Consider the following 19,133-nt stretch of genomic DNA (forward strand, 5'->3'; position numbering starts at 1 on the left):
TAAAAGTGCGGCTACAGAGGCCTTGATGGTGTCCACAAAAATAGTACTGACCACCCCATCAAACACATCCTCAGGCGGTGTACATGTAGGGGGTGTCGGGGGTCTTGCCTGGGGGGAGTAGAATGGAGGGCTGTGAGGAATAGAGTCCTTAGGGTCTGGTACCCATGACGTATCGGAGTCCTGGTGTGGTATATGAATATCCATGGTATATGCTGAAATGAAGAACCGGAGGCTTTATGGGCACTCCTTTTATTGCTGAACCAGTCCTTTGGTATCAGGGTGTGGTTAACGCAGCAGCCGCGTACTTAGTTTTCTTCGGGGGCTAACCCTTCTGAGGATGACCCTTCTTGGGGTTCCTTTGAATCATAATCCTCAGGATTCGTATATATTATGCACTTCCTTAGCCGAACAATGCTCTGCCGTTGTTGGCTCTGTACAAAAAGAGCGTCCAACAACTCTAACATTTTCAATTCCATTAGATCCCAACTTTTAAAAGGAATAAGCATGTACAACCTAAGATCCCCAGTCAGGCCACCATCCCGAATGTTTTGGTTGCGGATTTCCTCGTTGCTGATATAGAACTCCATGCACGCACATGGAAGTCCATTCTTTCTTTGTATTTTCACCCTGTGAAATATTCTTCCTGAGGAGTCAGGGGCACCTTCCCAACGGGTCTCGTAGCCCGTGAACAAGCTATACCCCTTTGTGATAACTCTCAGTTCAGGACACACCACCTTGCGAAAAACCTGCCAGTCTTCAAGCCCGTAGTCCACTCCTCAAGCTGAACCTCGGCAAGACGGAGCTGCTCTTCCTCCCGGGGAAGGACTGCCCTTTCCATGATCTCGCCATCACGGTGGACAACTCCATTGTGTCCTCCTCCCAGAGTGCTAAGAGCATCGGCGTGACCCTGGACAACACCCTGTCGTTCTCCGCTAACATCAAGGCGGTAACCCGATCCTGTAGGTTCATGCTATACAACATTCGCAGAGTACGACCCTGCCTTACACAGGAAGCGGCGCAGGTCCTAATCCAGGCACTTGTCATCTCCCGTCTGGATTACTGCAACTCCCTGTTGGCGGGGCTCCCTGCCTGTGCCATTAAACCCCTACAACTCATCCAGAACGCCGCAGCCCGTCTGGTGTTCAACCTTCCCAAGTTCTCTCACATCACCCCGCTCCTCCGCACACTCCACTGGCTTCCAGTTGAAGCTCGCATCTGCTACAAGACCATGGTGCTTGCCTACGGAGCTGTGAGGGGAACGGCACCTCCGTACCTTCAGGCTCGGATCAGGCCCTACACCCAAACAAGGGCACTGCGTTCATCCACCTCTGGCCCGCTGGCCCCCCTACCGCTGCGGAAGCACAGTTCCCGCTCAGCCCAGTCAAAACTGTTCACTGCTCTGGAACCCCAATGGTGGCCAGCATCCTGGAGTCGCCTCTTCACTGTTGACGTTGAGACATATACCTATACCTCCTTTTTTATATATTGTTTTACTACCCTTCAAATATGCATATTGCATAAGATACTTTAGATAATTGAGGTGGTTCCCTCCAGAATCCCTTCCCTATGTGTAAACTTGATTATGTTCGCCCTGGATAGAGCTCTACTGAGGTTCAGTTTAACATGGTTTAACACGCCCCCATTCTCATCAACGGGGCTGTAGTGGAGCAGGTTGAGAACTTCAAGTTTCTTGGTGTCCACATCAACAACAAACTAGAATGGTCCAAACACACCAAGACAGTCATGAAGAGGGCACGACAAAGCCTATTCCCCCTCAGGAAACTAAAAAGATTTGGCATGGGTCCTGAGATCCTCAAAAGTTTCTACAGCTGCAACATCGAGAGCATCCTGACTGGTTGCATCACTGCCTGGTACAGCAATTGCTCGGCCTCTGACCGCAAGGCACTACAGAGGTTAGTGCGTACGGCCCAGTACATCCCTGGGGCTAAGCTGCCTGCCATCCAGGACCTCTACACCAGGCGGTGTCAGAGGAAGGCCCTAAAAATTGTCAAGACCCCAGCCACCCCAGTCATAGACTGTTCTCTCTACTACCGCATGGCAAGCGGTATCGGAGTGCCAAGTCTAGGACAAAAAGGCTTCTCAACAGTTTTTACCCCCAAGCCATAAGACTCCTGAACAGGTAATCAAATGGCTACCCGGGCTATTTGCATTGTGTGCCCCCACCAATCCCCCCACCCCTCTTTTTACCCTGCTGCTACTCTCTGTTTATCATATATGCATAGTCACTTTAACTATACATTCATGTACATACTACCTCATTTGGGCCGACCAACCAGTGCTCCCGCACATTGGCTAACCGAGCTATCTGCATTGTGTCCCGCCAACCGCCAACCCCTCTTTTACACTACTGCTACTCTCTGTTCATGATATATGCATAGTCTCTTTAACCATATTTACATGTACATACTACCTCAATCAGCCTGACTAACCGGTGTCTGTATGTAGCCTCGCTACTTTTATAGCCTCGCTGCTGTATATAGCCTGTCTTTTTACTGTTTTATTTCTTTACTTACCTATTGTTCACCTAACACCTTTTTTGCACTATTGGTTAGAGCCTGTAAGTAAGCATTTCACTGAAAGGTCTACACCTGTTGTATTCGGCGCACGTGACAAATAAACTTTGATTTGAGCATGGTAGCATTTTACATTAATCTAGGAGAGGTAGATGCAGCCTTCCAACAGGGGGAAGGTCCACATAGTGGTCCAAGGTTTTCCTCTGGGTTATTTGTTGTTTTTAGCTGTTTTTTCTTTTTTTATATTTTATTACTCTGACCTTTCAGCACACTGGCCATGTGATCGTACTAACATTCATTTCTGATTTCTATGACTATGCCTAATTCACATACTCTAGCCTACACATGCTTTATCAGCTGGAACGTGAAAGGAATTAACCAGGTGGTCAAGCGTAGCCGAGTGTATGCTCATCTTAAGTCCTTAAGTCCGGACATTATTTTTTTCCAAGAGACCCATCTCTGGTCCAGTGACCATGATAAACTAAAGAGAGGATGGGTAGACCAAATATTTCATTCCAACTTTGGTGCTAAGGCCAGAGAGGCAGCCATCCTCATCAGAAAAGGCACCCCGTTTGTCTCCTCCAAAGTCATTTCAGATACTAATGACAGATATATTATAGTGATGGGTAAATTGTTTAGCACACAGGTTGTTCTGGCTAACCTCTATGGTCCTAATTGGGATAACGCTCAATTATTCTCGGACCTCATCGCAACACTTCCCGACCTAAACTCTCATCAGCTGATATTGGGCGGAGATTTCAATTGTGTATTGCATCCAAGCCTAGACAGATCCAGACCGAAGCCCAACAATGTAATTTCAAAATCAGGCGCAGCAATCAACTAATTTCTAGAATCCTATCATTTGTCTGATCCATGGAGGAGGAGCAATCCCACTGCTAAAGAGTACTCCTTTTTTTCTCCAGTCTCGCTCATACTCTAGGATTTACTTTTCCTGCTGGACAATAGAATTCTTCCTTTTGTAACTAATAGCCAATATCACAGCATGGTTATCTCAGACTTTAGCCCTGTCCAGCCAAATATCCGCTTTCCGGACTGTACTGTCACAACACGCGTGGTGCCTTTAAAAAATACATATCAACTCACATTGATGTCTTTTACAGATCAACTGCACCTCTGACGTGTCTCACTCTACTGTGTGGGAGTCGTTAATAGCATATCTAAGGGGCCAAATTATTTCATACACAGTGTATGACAACAAACAGCGCACCAAACGCTTATCGGAGCTATCTCAACTCATTCTACATATGGACAACTCCTGAACTCTACAAAGAGAGACTGTTACACCAATCGGAAATTTGACAATCTTTCCACCAAACCAACAGAGCAGCTTCTGGTTTAGTCGAGGCAAAAATTCTATGAACATGGAGAGAAAGCTGGCAAGTTGTTATCTCACCAGCTTCGACAATCCGCTGCTAGCGGAACCATACCTGAAATCTGTGTTGCAGCTGATTTAACTTCTACCAATCTGAAACATATCAACAATTTGGACCCTCGCTTTCTAAAATTATCCACCACCATTGTTGCAACCCCTATTACCAGTCTGTTTAACCTCTCATATCGTCCGAGGTCCCTAAAGATTGGAAAGCTGCCGCGGTCATCCCCCTCTTCAAAGGGGGTGACACTCTAGATCCAAACTGTTACAGACCTACAGTTGAAGTCAGAAGTTTACATACACCTTAGCCAAATACATTTAAACTCAGTTTTTCACAATTACTGAGTAAACATTCCCTGTCTTAGGTCAGTTAGGATCACCACTTTATTTTAAGAATTTGAAATGTCAGAATAATAGTTGGGTGAATTTTGGCCCATTCCTCCTGACAAAGCTGGTGTAACGGAGTCAGGTTTGTAGGCCTCCTTGCTCGCACACGCTTTTTCAGTTCTGCCCACAAATTTTCTATAGGATGAGGTCAGGGCTTTGTGATGGTCACTCCAATACCTTGACTTTGTTGTCCTTAAGCCATTTTCCACAACTTTGGAAGTATGCTTGTCCATTTGGAAGACCCATTTGTGACCAAGCTTTAACTTCCTGACTGATGTCTTGTGATGTTTCTTCAATATATCCACATAATTATCCTTCCTCATTATGCCATCTATTTTGTGAACTGCACCAGTCCCTGCTGCAGCAAAGCACCCCCACAACATGATGCTGCACCCCGTGCTTCACGGTTTGGATGGTGTTCTTCGGCTTGCAAGCCTCCCCCTTTTTCCTCCAAACATAACATTGGTCATTATGGCCAAACAGTTCTACTTTTGTTTCATCAGACCAGAGGACATTCCTTCAAAAAGTACGATCTTTGTCCCCATGTGCAGTTGCAAACTCTAGTCTGACTTTTTTATGGCGGTTTTGGAGCAGTGGCTTCTTCCTTGCTGAGTGGCCTTTCAGGTTATGTCGATATAGGATTTGTTTTACTGTGGATATAGATACTTTTGTACCTGTTTCCTCCAGATTCTTCATAAGGTCCTTTGCTGTTGTTCTGGGCTTGATTTGCACTTTTCGCACCAAAGTACATTCTTCTCTAGGAAACAGAACGCGTCTCCTTCCTGAGCGGTATGACGGCTGCATGATCCCATGGTGTTTATACTTGCGTACTATTGTTTGTACAGATGAACGTGGTACCTTCAGGCGTTTTGAAATTGCTCCCAAGGATGAACTTGTGGAGGTCTACAATTTTTTTCTGAGGTCTTGGCTGATTTCTTTTGATTTTCCCACGATGTCATGCAAAGAGGCACTGAGTTTGAAGGTAGGCCTTGAAATACATCCACAGGTACACCTCCAATTGACTGAAATGATGTCAATTAGCCTATCAGAAAGTTCTAAAGCCATGACATAATTTTCTGGAATTTTCCAAGCTGTTTAAAGACACAGTCAACTTAGTGTATGTAAACTTCTGACCCACTGGAATTGTGATACAGTGAATTAATTATAAGTGAAATAATCTGTCTGTAAACATTTGTTGGAAAAATGACTTGTGTCATGCACAAAGTAGATGTCCTAACCGACTTACCAAAACTATAGTTTGTTAACAAGAAATTTGTGAAGTGGTTGAAAAACGAGTTTTAATGACTCCAACCTAAGTGTATGTAAACTTCCGACTTCAACTGTATATCCATCCAGCCCTGCCTTTCTAACGTCTTCGAAAGCCAAGTTAATAAACAGATCACTGACCATTTCGAATCCCACCGTACCTTCCCCGCTGTGCAATCCAGTTTCCGAGCTGGTCACGGGTACACCTCAGCCACGCTCAAGGTATTAAACGATATCATAACGCCATCGATTTAAGACAGTACTGTGCAGCCGTCTTCATCGACCTGGCCAAGGCTTTCGACTCTGTCAATCGCCACATTCTTATCGGCAGACTCAACAGCCTTGGTTTCTCAAATGACTGCCTCTCCTAGTTCATCAACTACTTATCAGATAGAGTTCAGTGTGTCAAATTCGGAGGGCCTGTTGTCCGTACCTCTGGCAGTCTCTATGGGGGTACCACAGGGTTCAATTCTCGGGCAAACTCTTTTCTCTGTATACATCAACGATGTCGCTCTTGCTGCGGGTGATTCCCTGATCCACCTCCACGCAGACGACACCATTCTGTATACATCTGGCCCTTGTTTGGACACTGTGTTAACAAACTTCCAAACGAGCTTCAATGCCATACAACACTCCTTCCGTGGCCTCGAACTGCTCTTAAATGTTAGTATAACTAAATGCCTGCTTTTCAATCGATCACTGCCCGCACCCGCCCGCCCGACTAGCATCACTACTCTGGACGGTTCTGACTTAGAATATGTGGACAACTACAAATACCTAGATGTCTGGCTAGACTGTAAACTCTCCTTCCAGACTCATATTAAACATCTCCAATCCAAAAGTAAATCTAGAATCGGCTTCCTATTTCGCAACAAAGCCTCCTTCACTCACGCCGCCAAACATACCCTCATAAAAATGACTATCCTACCAATCCTCGACTTCGGCAATGTCATTTACAAAATAGCCTCCAACACTCTACTCAGCAAACTGGATGCAGTCTATCACAGTGCCATCCGTTTTGTCACCAAAGCCCCATGCACCACCCACCACTGCGATCTGTATGCTCTCGTCGACTGGCCCTCGCTACATATTCGTCGCCAGACCCACTGGCTCCAGGTCATCTATAAGTCTTTGCTAGGTAAAGCTCCGCCTTATCTCAGCTCACTGGTCACGATAACAACACCCACCCGTAGCACGCGCTACAGCAGGTATATCTCACTGGTCATCTCCAAAGCCAACACCTAACTAATTTGCTAAATTGTAATTATTTCGCTACTATGGCCTATTTATAATTTGTAATTATTTCGCTACTATGGCCTATTTATTGCCTTACCTCCTCACGCCATTTGCACACACTGTATATAGACTTTTTTTCGATTGTGTTATTGACTGTACATTTGTTTATTCCATGTGTAACTCTGTGTTGTTGTTTGTGTCGCACTGCTTTGCTTTATCTTGGCCAGGTCGCAGTTGTAAATGAGAACTTGTTCTCAACTGGCCCACCTGGTTAAATAAAGGTGAAATAAAATAAAATAACAATCAATTTAAGCAATTCTATTTTGCTCTTTACTCGTCAGAGGCATTTCCTGACACATCTCGCATGCATGCATTTCTAGACAATCTGGACATCCCCTGTCTCAATTCAGATGAACAAACCAACATGGATGCCTCAAAAAGTGATGATGAAGCTGCTCTGGGAATCCAGTCCATGCAGAGTGGTAAAAGCCCCTGGGCCTGATGGCTTCCCTATTACATTTTATAAAGCATTCTCCTCTAAATTATCCCCTATCCTCAGCTCAATGTACAATGAAATCCTTTCTAGTCAGAAACTGCCACAGACACTTACCCAGGTGACTATTTCGGTTTTGCTTAAAAAAGACAAGAATCCCCTAGACTGTGGCTCATACCGCCCTGTAAGCCTAAGAAGTTAGGGATTAATTTGGTTTTGAATTTTAATTTCCTGGTAGTACAGAATGGGGCAGATCATGATTGATCGTACATGCCAGCACAGGAGGCGGCTGCATGCAGAAGAAACCTCTCTGCCGAAAATGTTGGTATGGGCGGAGTTGAGTGTTTACGTTCTTGATTCCACGTGGTGACGCATCCTGTCGTTACGTAAACCGTTCGGCGCAAAAATTCAAATGTGATCAGGAACAAAAGTGCATCAGTACAAAGTAAAACACGCTTCATGTTAATTTAGGCAGTTTCATCTTTATATAAATAAAGATACGTTTACTGTTGCAGAAGCGTTGGATATAATCGAGGTAATGTATGAAATCGATCTACAGTTTTTTTTGTTTTCATCCAGCATTCGTAGCTAGCGTAAGCTAAAACATGTTCGGTAGGATAGCAAGTTAGCTAACGTTAGCTAGTTCACTCACTGATGTCAGATACCTATAGCAATTTAGAAAACTAATCCAGCGTGTCATGTCTTTAAGCTACATCGTTGGTTAGTTAACGTTGGTATCACTGCTAACCGTAACAACAATCACAAACGATACCTTGCTATATCTAGCTAACATTAGCTAGCTAGGCTGGATTTTGCTTGTGCAGCCCTGCTAACTAGCTAAGGTTACTTGCCAACAACAAAATGTTATTACTGCTTTGATTGTCAAATCAAGCCTTCTTTGCCTTGGTGGTGTTAGCTAGGCTCCTATATCCAACGGTTGAATTTAACAGATAATGGCAACGGTAGCTAGTTACAGTATAACTTGTCTAAATGCAACTTTAGGAAGCAGAGAGGAATATAGAACTGAAAGTGCATCACTGTGTCCGTCTCTCCCCCGGACAGTCACGATGAGCGCATCCTCCACACCCATCTCCCGGGTACGTCAGTGGGCCTCACCGTCCCTGAAGCACAAGGGCGCCTCTCCTGCCGCCATCAGCACCCCGCTCCTCGCATCTTTCCCCGGCAACGATGATGAGCTGGAGCGGCGTCAGAGGCGCAGATCCCGGGTCATTGATCTGCAAGCCGCCACTGACTCTTCATTTAATGAATCTACCTCTCATAGGTAGGGCACCCCAAACCCTCTTTTTGCTAGTAATCAAGTTAACACAATCTTGACAGGTGTCATATTGATTTTTTAGACCTTTGTATAAGATACAATCCGTGTTTTTGTATTCAGCTCCACCGGGACCCCTGCCGCTGTGCCTAAGCTGTCAAATGCACAGATCTCAGAGCATTACTCCACCTGCATCAAACTCTCCACTGAAAATGTAAGCAGAATGTCCATTCACATATTTACTATCTTTAACAGCCACTTCTAAGATGGGCAGAATCCATCCCAAGGAAATGTTGTTGCTCTCCCTCATTTCTTATTGCATCATATCTCCAACCATGTAAGTTATTAGAAACTAGCATCTCAGATTTACAAAGCCTTGTTGTTGTTCTATTTTTGTAGAAAATTACCACCAAGAATGCCTTTGGTCTCCACCTAATTGACTACATGGCTGACATCCTCAAACAGAAGGATTCTGAGCTCACAAATTTCAAGGTATGGCTTTAGACACAAATTATTCCATTGTTGTAGTTTCTGTTTATTTGTCTCTTTGAATTTCCTCTTTACACAAGACTTTCTTCAGATTTGTGCTACTATTGAGGAGATGAAAGTATAATCTGGTAATGGAGAGAGACGAAATGCACTTATAGCCCAACCACTTAAGATATTCATTGTTTTTATAGGCCTACTCCAAAATAATGAAGCTTATGATAGACTATTAATTTCACTTTACTGGCCTAGCGTCTGTTGGCTGTATGAGAGAGTAACCATCTCATACTGTTTCTCTGTCCCTGCCAAGGTGGCAGCGGGTACCTTGGATGCCAGCACCAAGATTTACGCGGTCAGAGTGGATGCTGTCCATGCTGATGCCTACAGAGTGCTGGGGGGATTGGGTTCTGAGACCAAGCCTGGGGAAGGTGAGAGCCTCTTAACTATAACATCTATAAACTGTTCCGTTTTTTTCCCCAAATTACAAACTATTCTCCCTATAGTGCACTACATTTAACCAGGGTCCATAGGATAGTGCACTATATAGGGAATAGGGTGCAACACTGACTTTCTGTAATTTAATAAAAGATCAACAGCTTCTGTTTGAACCTTGTCTGTCTGTGTGCCTGTCTGTGTGTAGAGCATGGAGCAGGGGAAGGAGGAGAGATGGAGGAGGGGGCTGAAGGTGAGCTGGCTGCTAAGCAGGTGGTGAAGAAGAAGAGGCCTCCCAAGAAGACTGTGGAGCAGAACCTGAGCAACATCAACAGCTCTGAGTCTGAGAGGAAGTGTGAGGTAAGGGATGGTTTCCTGCTCCAGGACTGGCCTGAGTTAAAGGACCAGGCTATGCCTGTGTTCATTGTGTATTCAGTTGGAAATCTTCGAGACTGGTAGCCAAACAGTGCTTGAGTCCCAAATGGCACCCTCTTCCCTATATCAAATTTGATTGGTCACATACACATATATTGCTAGTGTAGCGAAATGCTACACCCGCAATATAGGGAAGGATCTGGTCAACAGTAGTGCACTATTTAAGGAATAGGGTGCCCTTTGGGATGCAACCCTGGCTACACTTGTGTTCATTGTGGATTCACATGGAAATCTTTGAGACTGATAGCCAGACATTGAATAGAGATGGAATTGATTAGGAATGCCTTGATTTAATGTGAGGACTTATCATATTTCCTGAGAGTATGGATCTAGCCTGGGTTGTGTGAGTTTCTACAAAGCTCATTCATGGTAAACTCACACACATTATCCCCCTCCTCGTTATCGTCCCTCCAACTCCAGGTGGACCCCATGTTCCAGCGCATGGCGTCGTCCTTCGATGAGAGCAGCACAGCAGGCGTCTTCCTGTCAGTGTTGTTCAGTGAGGACAGTCGCTGTGAGCTCCTCTTTCCCTCCCACATGACCCTGCTGCACTCCAGGCCCTCTTACTCCCAGCCTCCACCGCAGCGCGTCCCTGCAACGCCCTTCACAGGTAACACTGACCGTGTCAACACACTTTGAGCCATATGTAGCAAGCGCCTCAGAGTAGAAGTGCTGATTTAGGATCAGTTTTTCCTTTTAAATAATATAATATGAATAAGGGGAGCCTGATATCATCAGCACTTCTCATCTTAGATGCATGATAAATACAGCCCCTGGGCTGTTTTTGTTGTGTACTGCCCCCTAATGGACTAGCATAGTATCTCTTGATTTTAGCAGACACATCTGGTTCTACTGATCATTGAGTGATGCTGTAAGCTAAGGTATTGGCAGTTGGCCTACATGTTCCGATAATTGTATCAAGCATGTAAATATGTTGATTGTGTGATTGACAGGTGGTCTCCAGCGGATCCAGGAGAAGAGCTCTATCTGCCCTTCCCTGGCAGACTTCTCTTTCACCAGCTGGAACCCTGACCAGGTCAGAGCAACATATACACTGGCAATATACACAGCCTGTGTCTCAAATGGCATCCTTTTCCCTATATGGTGCACCACTTTTGACCAAGGCCTATAGAGCACTGGTCAAAAGTAGTGCACTATATAGGTAATAGGGTGCCATTTGGGACACCCAGTCTTTTTGGGGGGGGGGGTTATACAGATGGTCAGATTGGATGTATAGTTTGAAACGGTAGCTATAGTCTCTATATAAACTGTTGTCCTATACAGACCATGAACCAGATGCTGGAGAAGATGAAGCAGGGGGGTCACGTGTTTGACGTGAACGCGGAGGCAGACGAGGAGGAGTGTCAGGACTTTGGGGATGATTTTGATGGAGACTATGAGGAGGGTCAGGGGGACCATGGTGGCGACGGCTCCAAGGAACACAAGGATCGCTGTGAGGCTGGAGGGCCCGGGAGAGGAAGGTGAGGATAGTTTTTTTCCCTTCTTTTTTACAGGGTGGTAACAACCATGGGGTAACTTATTTTTTTTTGGGGGGGGTACTCTGCTTGTTTATCCCTGTAGAGGATCCCAGGGATGTTTCATGAGGCACCAAGGGGTATTCCTTTTCTGAATGGGTCAGGTAGCTTGAAGTGACTTTGATCTGTCTTGAGTTTTTACCATGATCTCCTGAGTGTTAAAACATTTATGACCGTAACACACCCAGACCCAGAAAAGCATCTACCAGCAGTTGAAACCATAACAAAAAGCTGAGGGATGAGGCTGGAGAAATGTAACCACTCTCAAATTCATAGAGAGAGCTATGGATGCAGGGACTGACCAGAAACATTTGTTTTAACCATGTTTTGAGGCTATTTTGTTTAGACATTGGAGTAAAACAAGCGTACATTTGATGTTCTGATGGGCTATGACAGTTGAACTTAGCTCATGAGGCATTTATAAGTTACGTTCTTCAAGAATCAATGGGTATACACAGAGTGTACAAAGCAGTAGGAACACCTTCCTAATATTGAGTTGCAGCCCCCTTTTCCCTCAGAACAGCCTCAATTTATCGGGGCATGGACTCTACGAGGTGTCGAAAGCTTTCCACAGGGATGCTGGCCCATGTTGACTCCAATGCTTCCCACAGTTGTGTTAAGTTGGCTGGATGTCCTTGGGGTGGTGGGACCATTCTTGATACACACAAACTGTTCAGCATGAAAACTGCTTTGAAAACAGCTTTGCAGTACTTGACACAAACCAGTGCGCCTGGAACCTACTACTGACCCCGTTCAAAGGCACTTAAATATTTTTGTCTTGCCCTTTCACCCTCTGAATGACACATACACAATCCATGTTTCAATTGTCTCAAGGCTTAACTTTTTTGTTGTTGACCTGTCTCCCCCCCTTCATCTACACTGATTTGAAGTGGATTTAACAAGTGATATCAATAATGGATCATAGCTTTCACCTGGTCAGTCTGTCATGAAAAGAGCAAGTGTTCCTAATGTTTTGTGCACTCAGTGTATGTCATTCAAATATTTATAAGAAGGAAAAAAAGTTACCCATTTTAAATATCCAGTTTAGATGTCAGGATGAAGGAAGAGAAACCATTTGACTCTGAATAGAAACAGATCTACGATTGACTATGAGCTACTTCAGTCCAGACATAAAGCTTTAGAATGTAGTTACTTATCAGAGCAGAAGTAATTTGTCTTACAGAACTGATGACGTGTTAGTAAGTTAATTCGTTATTTTACACAAATTGGTCCTTTTTTTTTTTCTTTCAGTCCAGACTTAATAAGAACTGATGTTTGTCTTTTTATAATTAATCTCAAATGAATTTGAACATGGTTCTGTGATGTTATGACTGTTCACAGGGATGTGATTCCCATCGGAGAGGGGGACATAGCCACCATGTGTCTGCAGCTGTCCGACCAGCCCAGAGAATACTCCTACTTCAGCCCCAGGACAATGGCTACCTGGGCAGGCCCTGGCTACTGGCGCTTCAAACCTCTGCACAAAAGTGAGGTGGTGGTTGTACACAGAGAGCCATGTTGTTTACCTATGTTTGGGATATTCCCTTAACAGCATTGTCCTCCAAATATATCTTAATTCTTCCCTTCTTGCTCTGTCTCACTCTGTGTTTAGAGGACAACGTGCCTGAGAAGGAGGGTCGCAAGAGAAAGCCAAAGAAGGCCTTTGAAATCGACTTTAATGACGATGTCAACTTTGACACCTACTTCCGCACCACTAGAGTAAGCCCTTGGTTGCCCCTCTAGTTCGCTGATGCAATCCCTCTCAATTCATCCTCATTGTTTGATCCGTACCCAAGAGCATCACTCACTAAGTGCCAGTATTCTGAGCCATTGCAATTGTGACAATTACTGTATTATTCACTTGTGTAAATTTGTTTTGATGCTAATACGTGGGTCAAGTGTCTTAACAATCCCAGGCTATGTGTGAGGCAGTTGTGCAGTTTCATGCTAGTCACTGCAGCAGAGGAAGTGTGGATTTTAGTTGCTGATGGAGTTTCCCCACCATTCATATATGGACTCAAACAGTTCTCTCACTTCTGTCTATTATGTTCCTTTCTGTTCTCCCAGGCCGCTACCACTAACACCAGGTCAGCCCTCAGCACAAGCAACAAGAAGACCACTCTGGCTGCAGACTTCCAGTTCCCCCCTGAGACCCTGTCCCAACTCAGCCTTAAGCCTGCCAGCACAGTAAGTTCTCCCTTACACTCTCTTTATCCCAACAACCTGCATGGAATAAACAGCATAGAAATAAATGTACCGCACACCAGTTGACCCTGTCCTGCGTGTCTATGGCGATACAGGGGGACAGTGGTGTGCTAAAACAATGTGCAGCCGCCACCAGATACAATCAGACGTTCATCACCGTAGCTGACTGGAACTGATATGCTGCTACAATGTTGTCCATTGTACTATTAACATGTTTGATTTGCACGCCTTCTCTCACTTTTTCTCGCTACCCTATTTATTACCCCTCTCTGACGTATCCCCCTCTATCCTTTTGTCTTTCTCTCACTGTTCTTACACACACTCAAAAAAAAAAGAGGGGAAAAATGACACATTTTAATGTAGAACCTTGATGGTAAACATTGACTAATTGGAAGTGAGGATTGTGATGCCACTAACACACGTGATGTGCTCTATGTCAGTTAACTTGTGTGTTCTACGTCAGTTATGTAAAGAGGGCCAGAAGAGATTGTCTGGAGAGCTGGGGGAAGGCATCGGAGACTACGACTACAACAATGCCAATGACACAGCCAACTTCTGCCCCGGACTGCAGGTCCGAAACCACCCTACTGTCAATCTCACACTGTCTTTTTCAACGTTTCATTTCCCTCGGATACCTTTTTTTCACCTTGTAATAAGTAGCCATTATAACATAACATTATTTATCCCTCATCAATACCACATTTTGGACCCTCAATTGTTTAGTAGCTGCTTCAAATAATGGGGTAATGTCTCTCTGTCTCTATCAATCTATATATATAAATAAGGGTGGTGAAAGTGATGATGATGGTGAAGGATTCAGTGGGGGTACAGATGACACCCAGCCTTGTGTAGATGGTAACCCCGCCGCCTCACAAGACCATGACGACGTGTCCACCTACGGGGAGGATGACCTGGTGCCGGAGCCATTCAGGGTAAGACTGGAGGGAAGGGGAAGCCAATGATTAGCAAGTGTGTTTTTGAAAAGTTAGCATTTGAAGAACGTGGCCAGATAAACAAGACCAAAGCATGTATTGCTGTCTTACCTTGTCCATAGACTGCTTACATGGCAAGGAAACCAACATCTCGTTTTCTAATTTGGCTGAAGTATCCCTTTAAATGTTGTTAAGCCTAGCTTTACTTTTCATTTCAGGTGAACAAGATTGAGATAAACTATGCCAAGACAGCCAAGAAGATGGACATGAAGAGGCTCAAGATCACCATGTGGAATCTTCTGACTGACAGTCTGGAAAAACCAGCCAAGGTCAATTTTAAGTCTTTCCGTGTTTCTTCCCCCACAGGTCTCATTGATTGTATTCTGTGGTCTGCAAAAAAAAATGTTTTCCCTCTCTCCATGCCTCTTTCTTACAGACCTGGGTTCAAATACTATTTAAAAATCGTTCAAATACTTTAAGCGTTTGCTTAAGTCTGCCTGGAGTTCCAGGTGGGCAGTGGTTGCATTTTTCTATTGGTACTATTGTGACGGGCAAGCGCAATCAAGCTCAGATTAAGTATTTTAAATTATTTTGAAAAGTATTTGAACCCAGGACTGCTTCCGTGTGATTAACAGTGTTGTGTTCTCAACAGGAGGTTGAAAATGTGGAGACTTCAGAAGTGTCTGGGGAGAAGGTCTTTAGCCAGACCACACAGACACTGCGTCAAAGGTACCAAGCCTTAATATCAGCACTAGGCCCATTCTCAAATGGCTCTAGTGTTCTTTCTCAGCTGCCATTGGAGAACAACTTGGAAATTGTGGTGGATTTGCTTCTTATTTTTCTCTTAAACTGGTAGCTAGATAGACATGAATCATTTATTTAGACTGCTGCCAACTGAGGGCCTTTGGATGGTCCAAACATTAATTTGCTCAAATGGATGTAGATAGGACATACGTGCTGATAAATAATGTAATAAACCCCATGTCTTCTCCTTCCTCTCCTGTCACTTAAGCTTGCCCCCCAACATGGCTCAGAACCTGTCCGTGCCCCTGGCGTTCGTCGCCCTGCTGCACTTGGCCAATGAGAAGGTGAGTAGCTACTCCTCTGACTGCCAGCATCATAGCATTCCTAAAATAAGTTGGTTCGAGACATGGTTATTATGTTGACATATAACATGTAGTTGTACAAAGCTACATTATTAACAAACAAACAAAATATTTTGAGGTTTTATTAGTTGAGAGGGTTTGTGGAAGGAATCATGGTGTACTTTAATTGATCTTGGCTGTGCTAAATAGGCTGCGTTTACACAGGCAGCCCAATTCTAATATTCACTAATTGGTCTTATGACCAATCACATGAGATTTTCATATCAGATCCTTTTCAGAGCTGATCTGATTGGTCAAAAAAATATCATTATTGGGCTGCCTGTGTAAACACAGCCAAATAAACTTGAAATTAGTCTTTCATTTCAAATAGTCTTTGGTATCAACTGTTTTCACTTGGTGGTTGAGTGTGACGGAAGAGTTAATCACAGCACTCACTCATTCATTGTTTCATTCAACAGAATTTGGAGCTCATCAAAGTGGACGACATGTCAGATATCATCATCAAGCAAGGTCAATGAAAAGGGATAGACAATGGGACAGAGTTATTTCCTTTTCTCTTCAATCTGCTTAATTTCACCTTTTCTATGTATGATGAATTATGGGCCATTCATGTCAAGCAAAGGCACCCTCACATTTAGATTTGGAGCCTGTGAAAGATGTTATTTCCCAAATGTATAATAAGTGGCCTTTTAAAATGACTAATCTATTTTATTACCTGAAGTGTTTTAAACATTTTACTTGTACTCTGTTTTAATCTGTCCTTTTTTTCCCTCTACGTCTATTGTGTGTAGATAATTTTAATCCTCACTCCTGCCTTCCTCACAACGGTGGAATGTGTACATACATACCAAAACAAATAAAACATTTGTTTTCTGAATTACCTGGTTCCTGTGTACAAACAAAGGCAAACTGCAGGGTAGCCCTTATTTAGCGAATGGTTATTTATGCTGTACCTTATTCTACAGTAAACAGACGTCATTGGATTGTAGCGAACTCCCTGCAGCCAGGTCACAGAGAGGTTGCGTCCCAAATGGCACCCTTTTCCCTACATAGTGCACTACCTTTTTACCAGAGCCTTAAGGCAATAGAGTGCCATTTGGTACGCAGACACATGGTTAAAACCGGTTGGTCAGGGTTAGCAGTGCAGATGGGCTGGGTGATACTGCATCAGCATGACTGGTACAGCAGGCGTGACTGCGCTGGGTCCAATCACGCACACATGGCTGGCTGTAGAGGGAGGTTTGCAAGGTTATAGTCTGACTTATAGTCTGAAAATATTTAGTATACATGTTACACTGCCTCAAACTCTATTCAACATGATTCTATTTGGAATGATGAATGCAGGGCATTGCACACCCTATTCCTTACCTTGACTGACACTACATTTGGAATTTAAAAGCAGATAATGACTGAAAGTGCAATGCAAAAATGTATGCACTGACTACTATAAATCACTCTAGATAAGAGCCTCTGCTAAATGACAAATGTAAATGCAATAATTGCTTTCCATAGACCCACTCAGCATTAACAGGGTATCACAATGTGCTGTATGAGGAGATTTAGCTTGACACTTGTCTGTAAGCATCAAACGCTTACAGCAAACAGCCTACCAGTACCAGCACAAGACTGTCGACCTAAAAGCTTGTCTGAACCGGCATCAGATATAGTAACCTATCTCAGCATGTGAGATCCATCCTGTTAGACAAGATCCATCTTTATCACTGGGATGTTAAGAGGGGAGTCATGCACCCCAGAAAATCAGAGGGGGCACAAATATGTGAGTATAACTGGGGGGTGGACCAGAGGGCTAGGCCCCCCGTCTGTAAATGTGAGATTTTGGCTTTTTTTCAAACGCCTGAAACACTGTTTAACTGCAATCTAAAGCCATAATCATTATGCTTAATTGCATGTTAAAAATATATATATTATGTAAATGTACCTGCATAGTGAAAGTGAAAACAGGTTTTTAGAACATTTTGTAAATGTATTAGAAATAAAAAAAACATACCTTATTTATATAAATATTCAGACCCTTTGCTATGAGACTTGAAATTGAGCTCATTCAATTGATTGGACATGATTTGGAAAGGCACACACACCTGTCTATAAGGTTCCACAGTTGACAATGCATGTCAGAGCAAAAACCAAGCCATGAGGTCAAAGGAATTGTCCATAGAGCTCCGAGACAGGATTGTGTCGAGACAGATCTAGGGAAGGGTACCAAAACATTCTTAAATGGAAGAAGTTTGGAACCACCAAGACTCTTCCTACAGCTGGCTGCCCGGCCAAACTGAGCAATCAGGGAAGAAGGGCCTTGGTCATGGAGATGACCAAGAACCAGATGGTCACTCTGACAGAGCTCAAGAGTTCCTATGTGGTGAAGGGAGAACCTTCCAGTAGGACAACCATCTCTGCAGTACTCCAACAAATCAGGCCTTTATGGTAGAGGGTAGACGGAAGCCACTCCTCAGTAAAAGGCACATGACAGCCCACTTGGGGTTTGCCAAAAGGCACCTAAAGGACTCACAGACCATGAGAAACAAGATTCTCTGGCCTGATGAAGCCAAGATTGAACTCTTTGGCCTGAATGCTAAGCGTCAGGTCTGTAGGAAACCTGGCACTATCGCTACAGTGAAGCATGGTTGTTGCAGCATCATGCTGTGCGGATGTTTTTCAGCGGCAGGGACTGGGAGAGTAGTCAGGATCAAGGGAAAAATTAACGGAGCAAAGGAGGAGTGGCTTCGGGACAAGTCTCAATGTCCTTGAGTGGCTCAGCCAGAGCCTGGACTTGAACCCAATCGAACATCTCTGGAGAGACATGAAAATAGCGGTGCAGCGACGCTCCCCATCCAACCTGACAGAGCTTGAGAGGATCTGCTGAGAAGAATGGAAGAAACTCCCCAAATACAGGTGTGCCAAGCTTGTAGTGTCATACCCAAGAAGAATCGAGGATGTAATAGCTTCCAAAGGTGCTTCAACAAAGTACTGAGTAAAATGTCTGAATACTTATGTAAATATGATGTTTCAGTTTAGTATGTTTATACATTTGCTAAAATTTCTAAAAATCTGTTTTTTTTCTCTGTCATGGGGTATTATGTATCGTTTGATTAGGGGGGGAAATTATTTAATCCATAAGGCTGTAACGTAACGAAATGTGGAAAAAGTTAATGGGTCTGAATACTTATCCGAATGCACTGTAATCAGTGGTGTAAAGTACTTAAGCAAAAATACTTTAAAGTACTACTTAAGTAGTTTTTTGGGGGGTATTTGTACTTTACCTTACTATTCATATTTTTGCCAACTTTTACTTCACTACATTCCTGAAGAAAATAATGTACTTTTTACTCCATACATTTTCCCTGACACCCAAAAGTACTCATTTAATTTTGACAGGAAAATGGTCCAATTCACACACTTATC

The 19,133-nt window shown here is 43.8% G+C and overlaps 1 protein-coding gene across 1 annotated transcript; it reads left to right on the plus strand.

The window, feature by feature from the left end:
• The first annotated feature begins 7,700 nt into the window (after window positions 1-7,700).
• LOC115164280 (condensin complex subunit 2) lies at window positions 7,701-16,590 on the plus strand. The gene is made up of 18 exons (XM_029716592.1): window positions 7,701-7,844; window positions 8,372-8,591; window positions 8,706-8,796; window positions 8,982-9,074; window positions 9,379-9,496; window positions 9,709-9,860; window positions 10,356-10,545; window positions 10,889-10,971; window positions 11,220-11,416; window positions 12,812-12,957; window positions 13,083-13,189; window positions 13,538-13,657; window positions 14,139-14,246; window positions 14,461-14,607; window positions 14,826-14,936; window positions 15,260-15,336; window positions 15,620-15,695; window positions 16,172-16,590. The coding sequence occupies exons 2-18, from the start codon at window positions 8,377-8,379 to the stop codon at window positions 16,229-16,231; spliced, it is 2,091 nt and encodes a 696-aa protein (XP_029572452.1). The 5' UTR covers window positions 7,701-7,844; window positions 8,372-8,376; the 3' UTR covers window positions 16,232-16,590.
• Window positions 16,591-19,133: the final 2,543 nt, after the last annotated feature.

The sequence above is a fragment of the Salmo trutta genome, chromosome 27 (assembly GCF_901001165.1).
Source record: "Salmo trutta chromosome 27, fSalTru1.1, whole genome shotgun sequence".
Taxonomy (NCBI): domain Eukaryota; kingdom Metazoa; phylum Chordata; class Actinopteri; order Salmoniformes; family Salmonidae; genus Salmo; species Salmo trutta.

What these genes read in the sequence shown, in the direction of transcription:
- LOC115164280 (XM_029716592.1), top strand. Translation starts at nt 8,377, where the DNA reads ATGAGCGCATCCTCCACACCCATCTCCCGGGTACGTCAGTGGGCCTCA. An exon ending in CTTCAAACCTCTGCACAAAA is followed by an intron (nt 12,958 to 13,082) that starts GTGAGGTGGTGG and finishes CTCTGTGTTTAG; the next exon opens with AGGACAACGTGCCTGAGAAG. An exon ending in CCTACTTCCGCACCACTAGA is followed by an intron (nt 13,190 to 13,537) that starts GTAAGCCCTTGG and finishes CTGTTCTCCCAG; the next exon opens with GCCGCTACCACTAACACCAG.